General features: G+C 40.0%; 1 protein-coding gene and 1 long non-coding RNA gene across 6 annotated transcripts in view; one reads left to right on the top strand and one right to left on the bottom strand.

The window, feature by feature from the left end:
• Positions 1 to 5620: 5620 nt before the first annotated feature.
• Positions 5621 to 19497, top strand: part of LOC138740320 (uncharacterized) — a 33716-nt gene continuing 19839 nt past the window's right edge. Inside the window, exon 1 of the long non-coding RNA XR_011342823.1 lies at positions 5621 to 5670. This is a non-coding gene — a long non-coding RNA (uncharacterized lncRNA). The remainder of the gene's footprint in view (positions 5671 to 19497) is intronic.
• LOC138740319 (sorting nexin-12) overlaps positions 6849 to 19497 on the bottom strand; it is a 34919-nt gene continuing 22270 nt past the window's right edge. The window contains exons 2-6 of one of the 5 annotated variants that reach the window (XR_011342822.1): positions 17193 to 17288; positions 16604 to 16728; positions 14606 to 14708; positions 11474 to 11525; positions 6849 to 10956 (exon numbers count right to left, since the gene is read on the bottom strand). Coding sequence is in view for 4 of the 5 variants with exons in the window: in XM_069892804.1 (XP_069748905.1) it covers positions 13926 to 14087; positions 14618 to 14708; positions 16604 to 16728; positions 17193 to 17288 (474 nt within the window). In the remaining variant the exon portion in view is untranslated. Of the gene's footprint in view, positions 10957 to 11473; positions 11526 to 11589; positions 14088 to 14605; positions 14709 to 16603; positions 16729 to 17192; positions 17289 to 19497 lie in introns of those variants that run through there. The other 4 variants (XM_069892807.1, XM_069892804.1, XM_069892805.1 and 1 more) reach the window with 4 other exon arrangements.

Here is a 19497-nt window from a genome sequence, read left to right as displayed (position 1 = left end):
GGATAGAAGGAGCTCCCAGAATGGTATCAATAATTCCCCAAGTAACAGTGAAACTGGAAGAAAGAGAAGGGGTACAAGACCTCTTGTTATTACCTTCGGCTGGATTTAACCTCCTAGGAAGGGACTTACAGGCTCTCCTAGGTTTGGGTGCTCTCCCTGTGGACGGAGAAGTGCGAGTCCACCTCTGCGCTTTAAAGGAAGAGGATGAACGGCAGATTGACGAGAGAGTCTGGTATAAGGAGGGAAATCGAGGAGGTCTGGACATCCCACCTTTACATGTCACATTAATACCAGGTCATCAGCCGGTAAGGAAACGTCAGTATCCTATTTCTTTGGAAGGGAGAAAAGGGCTACAGCCGGTAATTGAGACTTTAATACGAGACGGACTATTAGAAGAATGCATGTCACCTTGTAACACCCCTATACTCCCAGTAAAAAAGTCAGATGGATCCTATCGCCTAGTTCAGGATCTAAGAAGTTTGAATGCTATTGTTCAGACCCGCCACCCAGTGGTGCCTAATCCCTATACTATTATGAGTCGGATTCCCCCAGACCATGAGTGGTTTAGTGTTATCGACTTGAAGGATGCCTTCTGGACTTGTCCGTTAGAAGAGGAAAGTAGAGATATGTTTGCGTTTGAATGGGAAAATCCATGGACAGGTAGACGGAGACAGTTTCGGTGGACTGTATTGCCCCAAGGGTTCACTGAATCTCCAAACCTGTTTGGACAAATGCTAGAACAAATCCTGATGGACTATCCACAATCTGATGATTCCCAACTAATGCAGTATGTGGATGATTTACTATTATCAGGACCCAAGGAACAAGAAATGAGGAGAGAGACCATTAGACTCTTGAATTATCTGGGGAAAAAGGGTCTACGAGTGTCCAGAAACAAGTTACAGTTTGTTGAGAAAACTGTGATATATCTGGGACACCAGATAAGTAAAGGACAGAAACGGATTACCCCTGAACGAATTGCGGGAATCACTAGAATGCCTTTACCCCGTAATAAGAAGGAAATAAGACAATTCCTGGGACTCTTAGGATACTGTAGGTTATGGATAGAGGACTACTCAGTTTTGGTGAAGTTTATGTATGATAAACTGACAAATGAAAATGACTATCCATTGAAATGGACCCAGGAGGAGGAGGGATGGTTCGAGGACTTGAAACATCGCCTAACACGAGCCCCAGTGCTCACTCTGCCCTCTTTAAAACAGCCCTTCCAGCTATTTGTCACTCATAACCAAGGAACAGCTGTGGGAGTTTTAACACAAGAAAAAGGCGGTCAGCGACACCCAGTAGCTTTCCTTTCCAAAATGATGGACCCAGTGTCTCGCGGATGGCCGACGTGTATCCAGGGAGTAGCGGCTGCTGCTCTGTTGGTAGAGGAAGCACGTAAACTTACTTTTGGAGGAAAGATGACTGTGTACACCTCCCATTCTGTGAGTGTTTTATTAACACAAACTGCCCATCGATGGCTGACTGATTCTCGCATATTAAAGTATGAAACCATTTTAATGGTTGGAGAAGATTTACAGTTTGCAAAAATTAATAGCTGCAACCCAGCTCAATTTTTATACGGCAGTGAAACAGAGAAAGAGGTGGAGCATGACTGTGTCGAGTTGACAGATCTTCAGACCAAGACCCGAGAAGACCTTTGCGATACTCCGCTGGGAGAAGGATATGAATTCTACATTGATGGCTCCGCCAGATGTGTTGACGGAATGAGAAGAAATGGGTATGCTATAATAGAAGGAAATACTTGGAAAGTAGTAGAATCCACGAGACTACCCGGAAGCTGGTCAGCACAATCCTGTGAACTATATGCCTTGCAGAGAGCCCTCAAAATACTGGCAAAGAAAATTGGAACGATTTACACAGATTCCAAATACGCATACGGAGTAGTGCATACCTTTGGTAAGATCTGGAAGGAGCGTGGTCTAATTACATCAAGAGGAAAGGAATTGGCACACGAACAGATGATTACTCTGACTCTAGAAGCCTTAACATTACCCCAAGAAATAGCAGTGGTCTACATACCAAGCCATCAAAGGGGAGATAACCCGACAGCAATTGGAAACAGACTGGCTGATGAAGAAGCCAAAAGAGCAGCCATGCAACAAGAAGTCCGTTTGCTGACTTTAATCCCAATAAGGCAAGGCATAAAGACAGCTCCCATTTTCACTGCTAAAGAAGAAAAGAACATGGATCAGCTGGGCGCAAGCCAGTTACCTGATGGAACATGGAAAACACCAGATGGAAGAATTGTTCTAAATAAAGAAATAACTCGCAATATTTTAAAACACCTGCATCAACAGAGCCACTGGGGCACCCAAGCCTTATGTGACACAGTGCTTCGAGAATATGTGTGTAAGGGAATCTACACCTTGGCCCAACAAGAGGTGCAAAATTGTTACCTATGCACAAAAATTAATAAGAAGATAATGAGGACAGGGACCATGGGAGGTCAACCATTAGCCATACGCCCTTTTCAACGTATCCAGATCGACTTCACAGAGTTACCTCAAGTTCAAAGATGGAAATATCTGTTGGTGATAATAGATCACTTTACCCGATGGGTAGAAGCCTTCCCAACAATAAATACTACAGCCTCTACAGTAGCTCGCCTCCTCCTAGAGCAGATAATCCCCAGATATGGTATAATGGATTCTATAGACTCAGACAGGGGTCCACATTTTTCTTCAAAAATCCAGCAATTGATTTGTGATGCATTACAGGTCTCTTGGAAATTACATACCCCTTGGCATCCACAAAGCTCAGGGAAGGTCGAGCGTATGAATGGAACACTAAAAATCCAATTGACAAAGTTAATGGTGGAAACTAAAATGCCTTGGATAAAGTGTCTGCCCCTAGCCTTATTGAGAATTCGTACTGCCCCACGAAAAGATGTAGGGCTGTCCCCTTATGAAATGATGTTTGGGCTTCCCTTCTGGAGTACAGTTGAGGGGTGTCCCACCTTGGGGGAAGGGGATATATTTGTTAGGAACTATTTACAGGCACTGTCACGCTCTCTTACAGATTTACGAAAGAGAGGACTATTGGCACAAACACCGCCACTAGACTTTTCTTTACACAAAGTGGAACCAGGAGACTGGATTCTTATCAAGACCTGGAAGACTGAAAAACTCCAGCCCCAGTGGGAAGGTCCATACCAAGTTCTCTTAACTACAGAAGCTGCAGCACGAACAAGAGAGAAGGGGTGGACACACGCATCCAGATTTAAGGGACCTGTAGAGGCGCCACAGGACCCTGATACGAACTCAGATTGGACTTGTATTCCTGGAGAAAAACCTCTTACCTTACGATTTCGCAAAAAGACTTAATTCACAATGTTATTGTTATGTTCTTTGATTTTTCTTAGTTTGCCTATGTCTTTATCAGGTGTGAAATGTAAGAAATGCAGAGATACAGTGGTCCTGTTTCAGGACCACATTTGGGGAAGAAAGGAAGGTAATTTCATTTCCCATACCTCAGTTCCTGAGAAATGTTGGGCAGAAAATACCACCCAACATCCATATACCCCTTGTGTGGAAAAAGAAGGAAATAATATGGGTCATTATATACAGATTCCTAATACCACTCCTTTCCCTCTTAACGGTTGGAAAGGTGACTCAAGCCCACCATGCCCTGATGGACTCTGGTTTTGCATACACCAACGTACTGTTCCAATGAGAAGTTACACTCCACACTCGAAATTGCCTGTCCCTTTAAGACAGCCGGACTTAGTTCGAGTCCATCCAAATAACCATGTAAGTTTCGGTAATGTAATTGGGGGAGATAACCTTTTTGTAGATCTGGCAACTAAAATTGCAGGAACTTTTAATGTAACTAATTGTTGGGTCTGCGGGGGTCCACGGATGTCAGAACAATGGCCTTGGTGGGGAGAACCTCTCAATTCATTGACCATGATTTCCCGCATTTGGACAACTAACCGAACGAGATCAAGAGAAACCTGGTCTCTCTCTCTAACGTCCCCTCTGGTTTTTATTGTCTCTCACGAGCCGGCAAATACCCAGTAGGAGAAAGTCCCTGCAAGGCTGTATGGATTCGCATTTCGCCTGGTGTTTTCACTTGGTTTCCTAAACCTCAGACTTGGTTCTTATCCACTGTTTTTAAAACTAATTGCCTACCCCTGTCTAATAGCAGTATTCAATTTTGGAATTGTACCACTTCCACCATCACAGGACCATACCAATCAAATCCTGTTCTTAAAAGAGTTTGGGAAAGGGGGTATGGAGTATCCCCAAATGGATTATTCTGGGTATGTGGTAATAAAGCTTATACTCGTCTTCCCTCACAGTGGAGTGGAACTTGTTTCCTAGGAATAATCCGCCCAGAATTTTTCCTTCTACCCCACGATCACGGTCATAAATTAGGCGTGAAGGTCTTTGATACATTACATCGTGAACCCCGCTCTACCACGGTACATTTGGGAGAATGGAGAGATGATTGGCCTCCAGAGCGCATAATTCAATATTATGGTCCCGCTACATGGGCTCAAGATGGATCTTGGGGTTATCGTACTCCTATATATATGTTGAATCGCATAATTCGCTTACAAGCAGTGCTTGAAATTGTTACAAATCAAACAGCTATAGCCCTGCAATTACTTGCATACCAGCAAGGTCAAATGCGCTCTGCTATATATCAGAACCGTCTAGCCCTAGACTATCTCCTAGCCACGGAAGGAGGTGTATGTGGCAAACTTAATTTGACTAACTGCTGCTTACAGATTGATGATAATGGAAAAGCCATTCGTAAAATCGCTGATAATATTCGTACATTGTCCCATGTACCGGTTCAAACCTGGCATCCTTTCCCACAATTTAATTGGATGGACAAATGGTTTGGAGGAACCTGGTGGCGTACCTTCTTGTGGGTCATCGGAGGTATTTTATTCCTCCTACTTATTTTGCCCTGTATTATTCCCTGTCTACGCAGCCTGGTGATTTCCATGGTCGAACAAGCTATGCAACCAGGGGGGATGGGAGACCCTGTAAGACTTTTATTTCAGCGTGAGATTAATGTATCATAAAACATTTCTCTTCCCTAGCTTAGAATCCCCATTCATATCTATACATATATTCAACACATTTTAAAGAGAGAAAGGGGTGGATTGTGATATAGAGAATTTAGGTTAAAAAGACTTAAGTTAAAATGTGATGATTAATCATAAACAGGGAAGCCAGAACGGACAGAGAGTTTACTAGCAGTCAAGGACAGAAGGAGCTGCTGAATATGTTTTTTTAAACCTATCTTTTCATGGTCATAGTGAGAGACATGCAGGAGACAAAGGATTGATAAGAAGTGTGAGAAACAGAATTCAGTGAATGTAGAGTTCACAGCGTACGTAACGAACGTGATAATTAATAATGCAGTTATACTTAGAATGTTTTTGTAATACTAACCAATTAAAACAGTATTAATAAGAAGGGGAAGGGCAAATAATAAAGGTATAAAAATCAATGCACTGTATGTATCGGGGCTTAACTGGTGAGAAACCAGTTGAGTCCAACTCTGCAGACTTGTAAATAAAGCTTGTCGTGTCATCAGTTTTAAAGAGACTCATGTGTGAGAAGTTTTATTTCTGACAAGCTTCCTGCCGTCACTGCTTTTCCAAGTGTCCTGCCTGTTATTCTTGGGGTAGGTTTTTGTTACTTTTACCTTCGTTCCAATGGACTTCACTTCACTGACCGCAAGTGACCCTTGCGGGTGGAAAGAACGAGTCAGAAAGTTGGAGGGGGAGAATAGAGAGTGTGAGAAAGGGACACCAGAACACACACACATTGATCTATCACACACACACACACACAGTTGATCTATCACACACACACACACACAGTTGATCTATCACACACACACAGTTGATCTATAACACACACACAGTTGATCTATAACAATGTAGACAGATTATCAGCCAAAGTCAAAATAAATGGGTTGACTAAATGCAGTACAGAGATAGGACTGGAACACAAAGCTGGAACATTTTAGGAATATGCAAAATAAAGCGTGTATCTGTGGAAGAAAATAGTTCAGGGAATACAGAATGAAATCAGATCAGTTACACAAGGAGCAAATTCTGTGGAGTGGTTTCTATGCCCAAAACAAGGGCTTTATTGCTGGAAAACCCAAAATCTGGATCAAAAAACAGTGAGTCAAAGAGCTGAAAAATTGGCAGGAGTTACTAAAATTACCAGGACTGGATGGTTAGCATGCAAGATTTGAAAAGGTGGCTTTGGAGATTGATAAACTATCCTCTGAAATAGTTCCCACAGATTGGAAGGTAGCAAACCTAAATCCATTATTTAAAAGAAGGGAACTGCAGATGTTAGTCTGATCTCAAAAGGTGGGGCCCTTTGAAAATAGTAATCAACATAGATAATTGAAAGGGGAAATTTAGCAAATCTGGAATGTGTTTGTAAGTAAAAGAATCCACAAGGTTTAGTTGCACCACTCAACACCAAAGGAGTTTCTTCCCCACGACACATGTAGACCCTTCAGCCCAACTCGTGTCTTCCAACCAGACCATCCATCTAAATTAGTCCTACATTCCTCCAAATATTTCCTATCCATGTAACGGTCTAAAATGCCTTTCAAATGTCACTTGTACCCACTTCCACTGTTGCACATGGCAATTCATTCAATAGACTCACCATCCTGTGGAAAAAGTTGGTCCCCAGGTCCATTTTAAATTCTTTCCCACACTTTAAAACAGGGGTCTCCAACCTTATAGACCAGGGGCGTCAAACTCAAATTCACGGAGGGCCAAAATTAAAAACTTGGATTAAGTTGAGGGCCGAACTAAATATTTATTGAAAATTTTCAACAACATCTGCATGTTTTCTCTTCTTTCAACATATGTAATGTTAAACTTTTTCTTATTAAAATAAATGTTTAATAATGGTTTTGGATAAACTCTTTCCAGAAGCATTAACAAATGAGAAATAAAATATTCAATAAATAATATTTCTCTATAGAGGATTTGTCAAAAGTTGCTAGTGTGCTGTCGAATAGTAAAATCTGAGGGCTATTGAGAATGTGGGAGAATAACATGATTCCTGAAACAATCAAATGGGTGACTGATTGTGGGCATGAACTCTAGCAGGGTTATTTGCCATGCCCTTTTTCCATTGGTACAGATATACTTTGATTTACACACTTTTCAAGTTTTATGCCTAATGAGCTTGTATCCAGGTGCAGGACCATTTTTAACCAGGAATATATTTATCACTGTGACATGAAACTATTGGAAGATCGTTTTATCCTGAGATTAAAGTTCATAATCCTTACTCAGGCCTGCATGCGGGAGGGCGGGGTTTGCGGGCGATCGGGTTGGACAACGACAGTGCGGGGGCATCGGCTCTCGCTGCAGGGCGGCATCTCGGCGGATCAGCGACCCCGTCACCGTGAGTCGCGGGTCGGCCTGCGGCAAGGAGGGGGAGTGGGCAACGGTCCTGGCGAGGTCAGGCCCGAGGCCTCCGGTTCCGGGCGCTGGGAAGCGGCCTTGGCTTCCCCCGATACCGGCCAGGCCCCAAAACCAGAGTCCACGGTGAGACGCAAACAGAGGAGGTGGGGGCGATTAGCGGGCTGACGCCAATGCATTCTGGGATTTGTTGAATTACTGTGCATGCGCTATACTGGCGCGGCGGCCAGCGGGCCACCTCTAATACATTTTTGAAATGATCTTGCGGGCCAAACATAAGTACTGGACAGGAGGTGGTGGCGGTGATAGCACTGGAAGGGGGAACTACCAAAGGTACAAAGAACACATCTTCCTTCTATGCTCAGTCCAGCCTCCTGTTCACTCTCAACTTATTCAAAGGCCAAAGCCAAATACAACATGGCAGCCACCACTGCCTGAGGTGCCATTTTCCATCAATCTCCTCCTGATTAACCCCATTTTAACCCCTGGAACTTATTGACCATTTGAGACCTCTGCTTTAAATCAAAGCCCTCTAGTTTTAGATTTTCCTACAATAGAGGAAAAGCTGATCATTCATGTCTCTCATTATTTTATATTTTCCCAAGTTCACCCCTCAGCCCTTTACACACCTTGGGATGTGTAACTTTAGATATTTGACAACTCATAAGCTCCAGGTTACCATGCAAATTACTGAAAACAGTGAAAGGACAAGATGAGAAGTGATAGTTAAGAGACTGCTGCAGCCTGGATCGGTGGCACCAGGAAGTGTCCACCATATCCATTGTCTCCTTGTAACTCAAGTCTTCAGTCCCAGTAATATCCTCATGAATCTTTTCTGCACCCCTTGCAGCTTGAAATAAAACCTTCCTACAGCTGGGTGACCAGAACTTCTCACAATAATCTAAATGTAGCCTCACCCACATGACATCCCAACTCCTTACAGATGTCTCCATTTCAAAAAGGAAAAATTGGGAGACTATTTTTCACACACAAGCTATGCTGACAACCCCAACCTGTCCTTGCCCATTTAAAGTGTTGGTAGATTCTAACTCTCACAACCTCTCAGTAACATTCTTGTCACTGATGCTAGGCTCACATGTAGTTCTCTAATTTGTTCTTGCAGTACCTCATTCACTAAAAATGATACAAATATCTCTGCCATGGCCCCAGCAATTTCTTTCCTAGCTTCTTACAATGTCCTAAAGGGTACTAGGCCAGGCCATGGGAACATGTACTCCTGCAGCTCTACACATGAATAATCACACTGATCTTAAGGAAATCTCTCTTCTTCCCCCTCCCCCTACACCCCTGAGTTGTACTTAGAATTCTCCTTTACCTTTTCTGCAGATGTGTGCTCTTGAATCATTCACAATTGTATGGGAGAGAATGATCAAAAAGTCATGGTCTACTTGTGTTAATGTCCCAAATGTGACACAAGGCTTTACAGAAAAAGCCACCACCACCGCCCCCCTCCCCCAAAAACACCTTTAAATGCCTGGATCATTGTGGTTCATACATACAGAATGCTCCCCGATTACCTTTGTTAGTTTGCAATTCTAATTCATATTTTCAAAGCAACCAAAACCAATTAATATTAATAATTTATATAGATATATACTTTGTAATGGCAATTAAAGGGGGCCCCATTGGATGGTTCAATAAAATTAAACATTTCATTTATTCTAAATTTCCACCAGAAAATGCTTCAAACATAAATTTATGATCAACTGAAGAGAGATCTCAGACTTAAGCCAAACCATTCCTCATTTTGACATTAGTTGTGATTAATGTTTAAGGCAACCCTCCCATTTGCTATCAAATCTCTACTGCCCAAAATGCAGCTCACACTTTACTGTTTTCACCTATCACCCCTTCTCTCTCTGAGAATCATTGCCTCCATTAATTACCATTTTCCCCACTAATTTAGGACACTAGCAACTGCATTTCCTGGTGCCACCGATCCAGGCCGCAGATGTCTCTATCACTTCTCATCTTGGCCTTTTAATGTTTCTTCTATTAAAAGCTATAGAAATGGTTTTCAGTAACTTGCATGGTGACCTAGAGCTTACAAGTTGGCAGTATGCAAAGTTACACATCGCACATTCCTGCTCCAGCAATGAGTGAATCAGTCCTTCACTCCAAAGCAAATAGACATTTCAATTCTTTGTCCATTGTTTCTACTAGAGACTGAAGATGGTGTAATCTGGAACAAACTGCTAGAGGCAATCTGTAGGTCAGACATCCAAAGAGGTGGAAGGATGGTTGATGTTTTGGGGTGAGACCCCACATCAGGACTGTCACATCTGCTGCTGGAAGTTTGGTTATCATGCCCTCTGCTGGCCACAACCTCATCCAGCAGAATGAAGAATTTGTTCCAATCAACTCAGTTCATTTTACAACACAGAAACAGACTTTAAAGCCCACTTTCCAATGGCAACCAAATTTTCTACCCTTGCATTAAGTAACACTGCAGATGTACAAAACTTCAGTCAAGTCACATTTGGGAATATTGTGTGGAATTCTGGTCATCTCACAAAAAGAGGTGGAAACAATTTACCAGCATGTTGGCTGGCTTGGAAGGCAGAGATGACCTGTTAGAGGTTTAATTAAAAAGTGCAGAAGTACACTAGAGGACATCCGTTTAAGGTAGAGTGAAAAGTTTCTGGGAAATACATTTTTAAAAAGTTGCAGGAGCTTAGAATAGGTTACCAGGAGTAAAGGTTAAAATATATACAGTTGTAGCATTTAAGGTTTCTGATGGACATACACATGTAGGAATTTTAGCCCTTTCAGCTCAAATTTGTTCGAGGACCATATTGTGGGAAAAGGACATCTTATCTAAGCCCCTCATTTTATAAATATATTGTTCCCCTATTAGCCTCCTACACTCCGGGGGTGGGGAAAGAGAGTCCCACTCCCTCCTTGTAATTAATTGGATAACTATTGAAGCTGGTTTCAGAAAGTGAACCATGACTGTATGGAGGTTATTGAATTTTAGTTTTTGCCAAACCATACCATGAACTTCACAAAAGAAGGGAATCAGAGGATGGGAAAACAGATAATGAAAATAGTAGGAATAGGAAAATTATACCACTGCCCCATTTTTAGAAATATTCATTGGAATAACATACAATATCCTAAAAATCTGACAGTCCATTATCAAGTCCCAAACATACCAGATTAACAATTTTCCAGGTAAATTGCAGTTTAAAAAAAGACATTTATGTACTCATTGCAAAACATGTCTCAGGGCATTGTTTCTTAACCTTTCTCCGTTCACCCCCCCCCCCCCCCTCCACCCCTATCCACAGGCCATTTTGTGTTCCTTTAATTACTACAGACCACCAGTAGGGTGGATGGGAGAGGTGAAATGCTAATAACTAGAGTCCCTTCCCAGATCACCAATAGAATCTGTTTTTCGAGGAACATAGAGAATGTTTTGTCAAATTTACCACCTTATATTACATATTACTTGATTGCATCAATAATAAGTCTTCCTGCATCACCTGTAAACAAAACAGACCATATTGAGAAATATAGCTTTGGAGCATTAACAAGATATTATAAAATCAGTTCTAATACAAAACACAAGGTACATTAATATCAGCAGGTATTAACATCTTGATGCATTTCAAATCATTACTGCACTTCCCCAACCGTCAGCATAGACTTCAATCTTCATCTATTTTTGAAGTCCAGCTGTAGTGGCAGAAATTTTTGACAATGCTAAATTACAAGTTAAAACTAGATGCTATATGGAGTCAACTGTGAAAGAGAATTCTAAATTTTAACTGGAGCCCCTGGGGAAAACCCACGCAGACACAAGAACGTACAAACTCCTTATAGACAGCACAGGATTCGAACCCCGGTCCTGATCACTGGTGCTGTAAAGGGATTGGTTGTGCTAACCGTTATGCCATCTATGATGCCCACAAATAATATGCAGCATAAAGTCTAAACCAGGAGAAGATTTGTACTTTGAAGGATCAATTGCACATTTTTCTGATTGGAAGGGCAATTCACCTTAACCATACATGCTGATAATCTGCCAAATTGTAGCATCTCAAAATGATATCTGTTTCAAAGAAAAAAAAATGCATTGTTACAATTCATGTAATATAAATAAAGACAAGCATAAATTGTGATTTTACAGTGGTTTATTATGAATGCAATAAGTGGACACATTTGTTCAGATCAAGAGAAAGCTGCTTAACATGGTAAGAGTAATCCTTTCCCTGTGACACACAACAGGCATCGAAATAAAACCAATGTAATAATACAAAGTGAATTTACAGAAAACTCTGCTTTAAAGTGTGGAATGGGCCAGAAGGACACATTATTGGCAATAATGCGGAATACAAGATTCAACTGTCAGCTTCAAGGCCAGTTTACCCATTAAATAAAACAAATCAGATTCATTTCTGGTTTCTGGAGGAATAGATAGATTAAATTAGCAATGATCTTTGGCAAAGATTCTCCCAAAGCATCACCCTAACATTGAGAGAATCCGTCTTCAAGTGTAGAGCACATTGTATGTATCCATTCGTAGGCAGGTTAGAGTTTATAGCTAGTTTAGTACTCTTAAAAGTACAAACTAAACTGTCATCATGTAGTAGTGCATTTGTTTCCATTACTAATCCACATCCAGCTATGATACTAGATAGTCTAAATTCATTTGGTCCTTAAATATTGTGGGCATCTCAAACTCAGAGCCAAAAGATTCAACTGATTGTGTTCTTGATTCTTCCCTTCACCCTTAAAATGGAAGTTCTGGGTTCTAAATCTCCAAATTGCAAACAGCTCAGGCTGCCTACCTGCCTTGCAGGTCAATCCTTTACTCCAAATCATCAATAACATTTACTCCGATTCCCCTTTTGGGCCTACACATTAAAAATAACAGAATTACAAGAGTCTTAGTAACAGGATATTCCCCAAGCTTGGGTGATATGCAAATTAATTCAATTTGCTATTGAAAGATGGGGGGGGGAACAGGCTTCACACATTTCAATCCAAAGGAAAAGTAACTCCCCCCTCCCCCCAAAAGGAAATTCAAAAGTTATGGTGGCATCCAAGAAAGAGGTTTCATTTCAAAGTGAATCAATATCATTTAGGTGACTGAACTGCGTCAGCCGCTAAATTGTTTAAGGTTTTCCTTGTGTCCCACTCCATTTGGTCCAAATACAGCAGCAAAAATCACATTTGTTAACCCTTCCTCAGACAACTTAAAAAAAACATTCCTCAGTGCTAAATGGCCAGAATACAAATAGTGTTGCTGAAGTTTGCTACTGCAAAAACATTTGATGCAGGAGTATCCAGTACCATGCAGTCAACAGGATTGTCACGTAAATTAAGTCAGAAAAGGTAAAAGAGCAATAAGAGGGCCTGAAGACAAACATCAAGACTAACAACTGCAATGGTCTTTCCATCCAAAGTGCTGCCAGGTGACTCAGATTTGCTTCCCCTATTAGTCTTTAGAAGTCCACTTACACAGAATCTGGATTTTGGGGTGGGGAGGAGATGGAAATCAAAAATTGGCAGTTTAATAGTAGGGTCTTGACTGAATATCAACAGCTACCAAGCCCAACCCATCAATATCTATTTGCACAATTGTTATACCAACATTACAATTTAAATTACATCTTTGCTCACAAATTACTTCTGTTATTCAAACATTAAGTGGACAAATAGCCAAAACAGCATCGTGTTTCATTAGGAACAAAGTCTATTACAAAGAAACTGAGTTGATCAATTTTAAATAAAGCCGGTTATCGATAGGCAATGGTTAGTAAAGCAGGTTCATAGTTCTTTTGCAAGCCTTCAGAATTTAAAATTGTACTGGACATACTTAAACACTCACCTACATTCAATACTAAAAGCTTATCAACTCAAACCAACTACAACAACCTGTTCAGAGGTTAAGTATTGTACAATGATCCATTTCCAAGCAGCATTAAGTTTTCCTGATTTAATAGCAAAGAAAATGTATGTGAATCCAACCATGGAAAGCGTTCAATTATAAAGAGAAACCAGAAATTAAGCTGATTGTTTAGAGTCTGTAGTTAGAATCATAGATTACATTACACAGCCATTTCCCAGATTTCCTTGTTAACATCCAGCTTACTTCCAGTAGTCTTGAATTTAATTATTAAACAGGAATGTTTTAATACTTAGCAAAATCTCAGAGAAAAGTTACCCAATGTTATTTGCCAAGATGTTGAGGTCACACCAAGACTATGTGGTTTATGTACATTTTGCAACAAGGCATCACATTCAACTACAAAGAACAATTTCAGGACATTTGATACTCAAAATCCTCAAAAGGAAATCTCAGACTGTGTAATGTTCCCCAGAACATTTGGGCCAAAAGGAACCAACATAAATAAAATTCAAGGATATACTGCCATAATAATCCACTCATATTAACCCTTTTTGATTTCATAGTTTTATAATGTACAAAAAAAAAGGACTCAAGGACTCATCTGCAAGCATTTACATCCAACATTAATGGTTTAGGAATTTTGTAATTCAAAATCTGTTCCAAAAGGATCACCTTTTTCAAGTCCGTATAAAACCAGACTAGCAACAAAAAAAAGTTGGTGATGGAAACTGGAGCCAATGTACTCAACATCAGTAGAATCTACCAATTTGAAGATAAAAGTTTTAGAGTTTTGATTCTTCAGCAAATTGTTCTCTAGCAGTATTAAAAACAGCAAACATTTTGCAGAACACACAAGCTTAGCAGTTTACAATGTAAACAACTACTTTAAACAAGTCAAAATAAACCACACTAATACTAGAAACTATTTAATATCCAGGTAGTTTGGGAACAGAAGTTTAATGGTGCTATTTTCTTCCAAATGAAGTCATGGTCTTGGGGTAGAAAATGCAACAGAAGGAAAATAGGGCACCTCATAAATCTGATGTTTTCAACCCAAGTCAAACCAAGAGCTAGAGTCCTGAACTATAAGCCCTGCATGGATATCTGTGTAGGAACTTGGGAGAGGACAAGGTGCTTAAAAAGCCAAATCAAGTGTTATGAAACCTATGTTCTTCTGAATAGTTTAAGTGATAAATGTGTACGATTTTTGTGTAAAAATAAATGTAATTCACTGGAAGTAGGGTGGGAAGGGAGAGAAACCAAAGCACCCTGCTGACCTATTGACGTACTTTGCCAGGTACGTAATTCCTATCGATGCATTCCTCTTGCAAGAACATGTGGAGGCAGCGTTCATTCTGGGCCAACGGATGACCTGCAATTCTAAGAAAGGACAAAATTAAATGCACAATAATTACAAATTAGGAACAGGCTACTTGATCTTGCAGCACAAGATTATACCTAATCTAATGTCTCCGAATATTTCTATTGCATGCAGAAACCTTAGTATTTTGCTCAGGCAGATCCATCCGATTTCTGCCTTAAAAATATTCACCACCTTTTGAGGAAGAATATTCTCAGAGACATGCTCTTTAAAAGATATAAATTTTTGTTTAAAAAATTATCCAATTTTAGACAACATTCTGGTTCTAGATTCTTCCATAAGAAACACTGTACAGCATCCTGTCAAGTTCCTTCAGGAACTTGTTTCAATCTAGTCCGCTATCATTCTTCTAAATTCCATCAAGTACAATCTAACCAAATATTTCCTTATAAACAGCCAATTCCAGATAATCACCTAATAAACTGAACTGCTTCAAGAAAAAGACTGTATATATTATGCAAGATGTAATCAATACCTTATGTAACTGAAGTACAACTTTCCTACTTTTGTACTCAATTTTCTAGAACAATAGCATTCCTAGCTACCTTCAGTTGGGCTGTAAAGTTTTATGAATCATGTACAGGCCACACAAATCCTTCTGTATCTGAGCTCTACAATCTCCAATCTGTACAATGGGCTCTTTGTCCACCTGCCTGTCAAAAGTGGAACATTTCTCAATTCATCCCCACAGAGCATTTAACAGATCTTTGTCCATTCATTTTTTTTTGCAATAACCTTTAGTGTTACACTCTTTAACTGGCTTTTGGGTGTTTGTACATACCTTTGTTTTTTTCTATAATGGACATTACTGGCATTAAGCCAATTCAACTTTAGAACTACAAAATGTCATGCTGTATGGGAAATTTATCTTTTGCTTCTGTAATTTTATCCATCCTTGCATTTTGCCCACACAATTGGTTTCTTTATTTTTAACCATTTCCCTCACTAAATACACGGTCACAATAATCAATTAAATTACAATGTTTTACACTCTATTAACTTCAAATAAAAATGAGCTTTCTTTGATTTATCCTCCAAATGCATCTCCTAGTTATTGCAACTCAACTATTCACCATTCATGACCAATTCTGAAAAATGCACTCAAACTACTGCAAACTCCAGGTTTTGGTAATACAGGCCCAAAATATAACAATTTAATGCTACAATATTGGGTCATTGGTCAGAATGAAACTCTCATTTTACTTCAAGTCCTTTTCGAAAATGAAAAATTTGACAAGTCACTGAGGGGCTTTCCACACATGCCTACATTTCCAGAGAAATAAAGCTATTAATAACAAGGGCCACAAACAATTAAAAAAAGGAACTTCTTGGGCTGCAGAAGGTAAAAAAAAAAGGAACCGTGTGATTTGCCTGACAATGCAAAGCTTTTCCATCAATTACAAGATGCAAGCCAGGACTGCAATTGAATACTGGACAAACGAAGGCAAATGGGACTAACCTGAATGCCAACTAGGTTGGCTTGGAAAAGTTGGGCCAAGGGGCTGACTGACTCTCCACTTGTCAAGACAAGTTCAGCTCCAACATTAGAGAAGTTTGGCATCATCAAAACAATGCAGCTCTAATTGGCATCTCGAACATCAGCCCAGATATTCATTCCAATCACTTGTGCGGTCCACAAAATGCACTGCAGTCATTGACCTAGCATGACCTAGTCATAATGCATGCAAATATTCCTTCAGAACTCTCTCAGGAAAAAAAAAATCAAAAGTTCTTGACTTAGAAATGCTGAGCAACACTGCATTAGTACAGCAACTCAAAAAGGCTCAAATGACTGAGGCTAAGTAAGGATGGCAATAAACACTAGACATGCAAGTCTCACTTCACACAAAAATTCCTGATTAACAGGATTTGCAGATTTAGGCACAAAATTTACTTATTAATGAATTGTTCTAATCCCACTCTTCTTTCTTCAATAAAAGACTCTTCAAAAATTCCTTCATCCATTCTAAATGGAAGCTGTCGTTTCAAAGCTTTTCCTGGTAATGGTGGCACAACAATCTGCAGCAAGAAAGTAGGAAACAAGAATTTAAAAATTAAATGGTTTGTTTAGGGAAGTTGAGCTATAATATTTACATACCAAGGCAATTAGACAGTTACATTTTGTAGGCTATATCTTGAAGTTGGTGCTCAATAAAAACCACAATAATTTTCAAACACTTGATGCGACCCCAAGTGGTACAATCACAAAATAGTCATTGAACAATAATTGATATTGCAGCAAGTTTCTCTTCAGAAACTGTCCATGACGACATGATCCCAATATTAGTCAATTACAAAGATGAACTCTGCTATACATCTTAGACTAATTTCATAAATCAATATACAGATTTATTGAATTGAATACATTAATATTGAATTTATTCACAGGAAATAGTATTTAAAATTTTAACTGAAATGGAGTTCAAAAGAACAAACCACTCAGATCCACAAATCAATACACTTATCTTTTCAATGGCCTTTACCTTACTATCTCTCTCCAATTCACTTTTTAACCATTCGAAGTCGCTGTATCGTCTACGCACACACGAGTCTTTCATCTTAAAAATGGGAAGATTTGTCTGCAAAATGGAAAACAGAGGTTTAGTCAGTTTCAAGCAAAGAAACAGGCCCTTGGGCCCAACTTGATCATGCCAACCAAGCTGGTTTCATTTGCTTGCATACAGCTTCTTCCTCTAAATTTATCCATTTACTTGCCTGAATATCATTTGACCATAACAATCATTTCCACCTCTACCATTTCTTCTGTAAGCTCATTCCATATACCCATCTCCTTGTGTGGGGGGAAAAAAACTTTCCCTTCTAGTCCTTTTCAAATCTTTCCCCTCTCACATTAATGTATGCCCTTCAGCTTTAGACTAATCTACATTGGGTATGAAGGCTATGGTTATTTATCTTGCCTAGGTCTATTCTGATTTTACAAATCTCTGCAAGATCTCTGCCTTCGCCTCCTCTTCGAGGGAGAAGGGTCCCAGCCTATCCAACTTCTACCCTACCAGTCCGAGCGATATTCGCTCAATACTGCAAGGAGACGTATCTCCCAACATCTTATACAGTTATAAGATGATGTGCCTGCTCCTGTGCTCAATACACTGAGCAATGAAGGCAAGTTTACCAAACACCTTCTGCACTTTATCTACCAGCACTGTAGAACTACATTCTTAAATCCACACATCGGTCTTGGAAGAATACCCAGGGCCTCCCCATTTACTGTACAAGACCTACCCTGTATCAACCTCAAAGTGCAACATCTCATTTGCCAGTTAAATTGCATCTGCCATTCCTTGGCCCACTCAACCTGGTTCACCTGAATCCAGTTGGAATCTTAGATGACCTTTAGATACTAAAGGTATCTACTACACCACCAATTGGAGAGTCATCCACAAACCTACTAATCATGTTAATTACACTGTCATCCATATCAACAACTTGGATGACAATGGACCCAACACCAATCCCTGCAGAACATCACAGGCATCCAATCAGATTTTGTTCCAGTGCACAGATCTCAGCCACAGTGACCCATAGAACTGAATCAATTGATGGAGATTACAAAACAAACTAGCTTCTCTTCTTGTTACTAACCAACATTGCAGGTTCAAAAATCAATATGCAATGACCTGGACTTCAAATGGTTAAGGATTGACTTATATTTCCCAATACAAATGTTAGCAAAATTGTCATGTAGTTATCTCCTATCTTCATATTTACTATCTCTCTCCAATTCACTTTTTAACCATTCAAAGTCATATTTAAATAATGACATGGGGGACAGTGGAGGAGAGAATTTTTCAGGTGCAGAGCAGGCATCAGATGGCAATGTCAGCATTTATTCTCTATCTCCAATTGCCCTCAAGTGACAGAAACCCTGCAGTCCTAAAATTTACAAACTGTCATTACAGTAAAATCAAGTTATTTCAAATGTTTTGCAAGTACATCAAACCTTAAACAATTCTGAAACTGCACAGGTTTCAAATTCAAAATCCCATGGCTCTTCAAGTAAAAATTAAACACTTTCCCAGTAGGCCCAGACCTGTCTCTTCTGGAGAACTTTCCAACACTTGGTAGATCACTAACTAATTCTCAATTTAACTTCACAGAAATTGCCTTATTTGTGGGTAGGAAATGCATAGCAGTAACATAGAAGTCTGACTACCATCTACTCAAGAGCCTCTTTTCACTGGTAGTGTTCTGAGATAGGAAGCCATTTCAACTGGCCACCTTTTCCACCGAAGAGTATTCTACCAGACGACTTTCTGTAGTCCTTTTTCCACTGGTTTAATTGGCATGCCAGTGACAGCTGATGCCAGGGATACAAGTAGGGGTATAGGCCATCAATCCTCGGATTGAAATGGCATAATGTAATGCTGGCATGCTGACGGTTTTCTTTTTCCCCATTGGACCCCATCCCAGATAATTCCCTGTTAATTCCTGGGACAATGTGCCAGTGGAAAAGGGGCGAACAATAGGTGGTCTTCGGAGATGAATAGCTGCATCCCACTTGAAAAGGTCACATACAATCTCAGGAAGGGATATGACACCTTCCTAAAAATCTGGCAGCTTTATTTAAAGCATAGAGGTACCTCACTGGCACCATTATAGGGCTATGATTGCTACAGACTAGCTAGTACACCTCTAAAGATAGTTTAGTGGCACAGGAAATAAATAGCGAGATAAGTGAGGCATGTAATAATGATACGGCAGTCGTCATGGGGGACTTTAACTTCCACATAGATTGGGAAAATCAAGTTGGTCGTGGGAGTCTGGAAG

Source organism: Narcine bancroftii, chromosome 8, assembly GCF_036971445.1.
Source record: "Narcine bancroftii isolate sNarBan1 chromosome 8, sNarBan1.hap1, whole genome shotgun sequence".
NCBI lineage: Eukaryota > Metazoa > Chordata > Chondrichthyes > Torpediniformes > Narcinidae > Narcine > Narcine bancroftii.
This window is presented reverse-complemented; position numbering and strand designations above follow the sequence as displayed.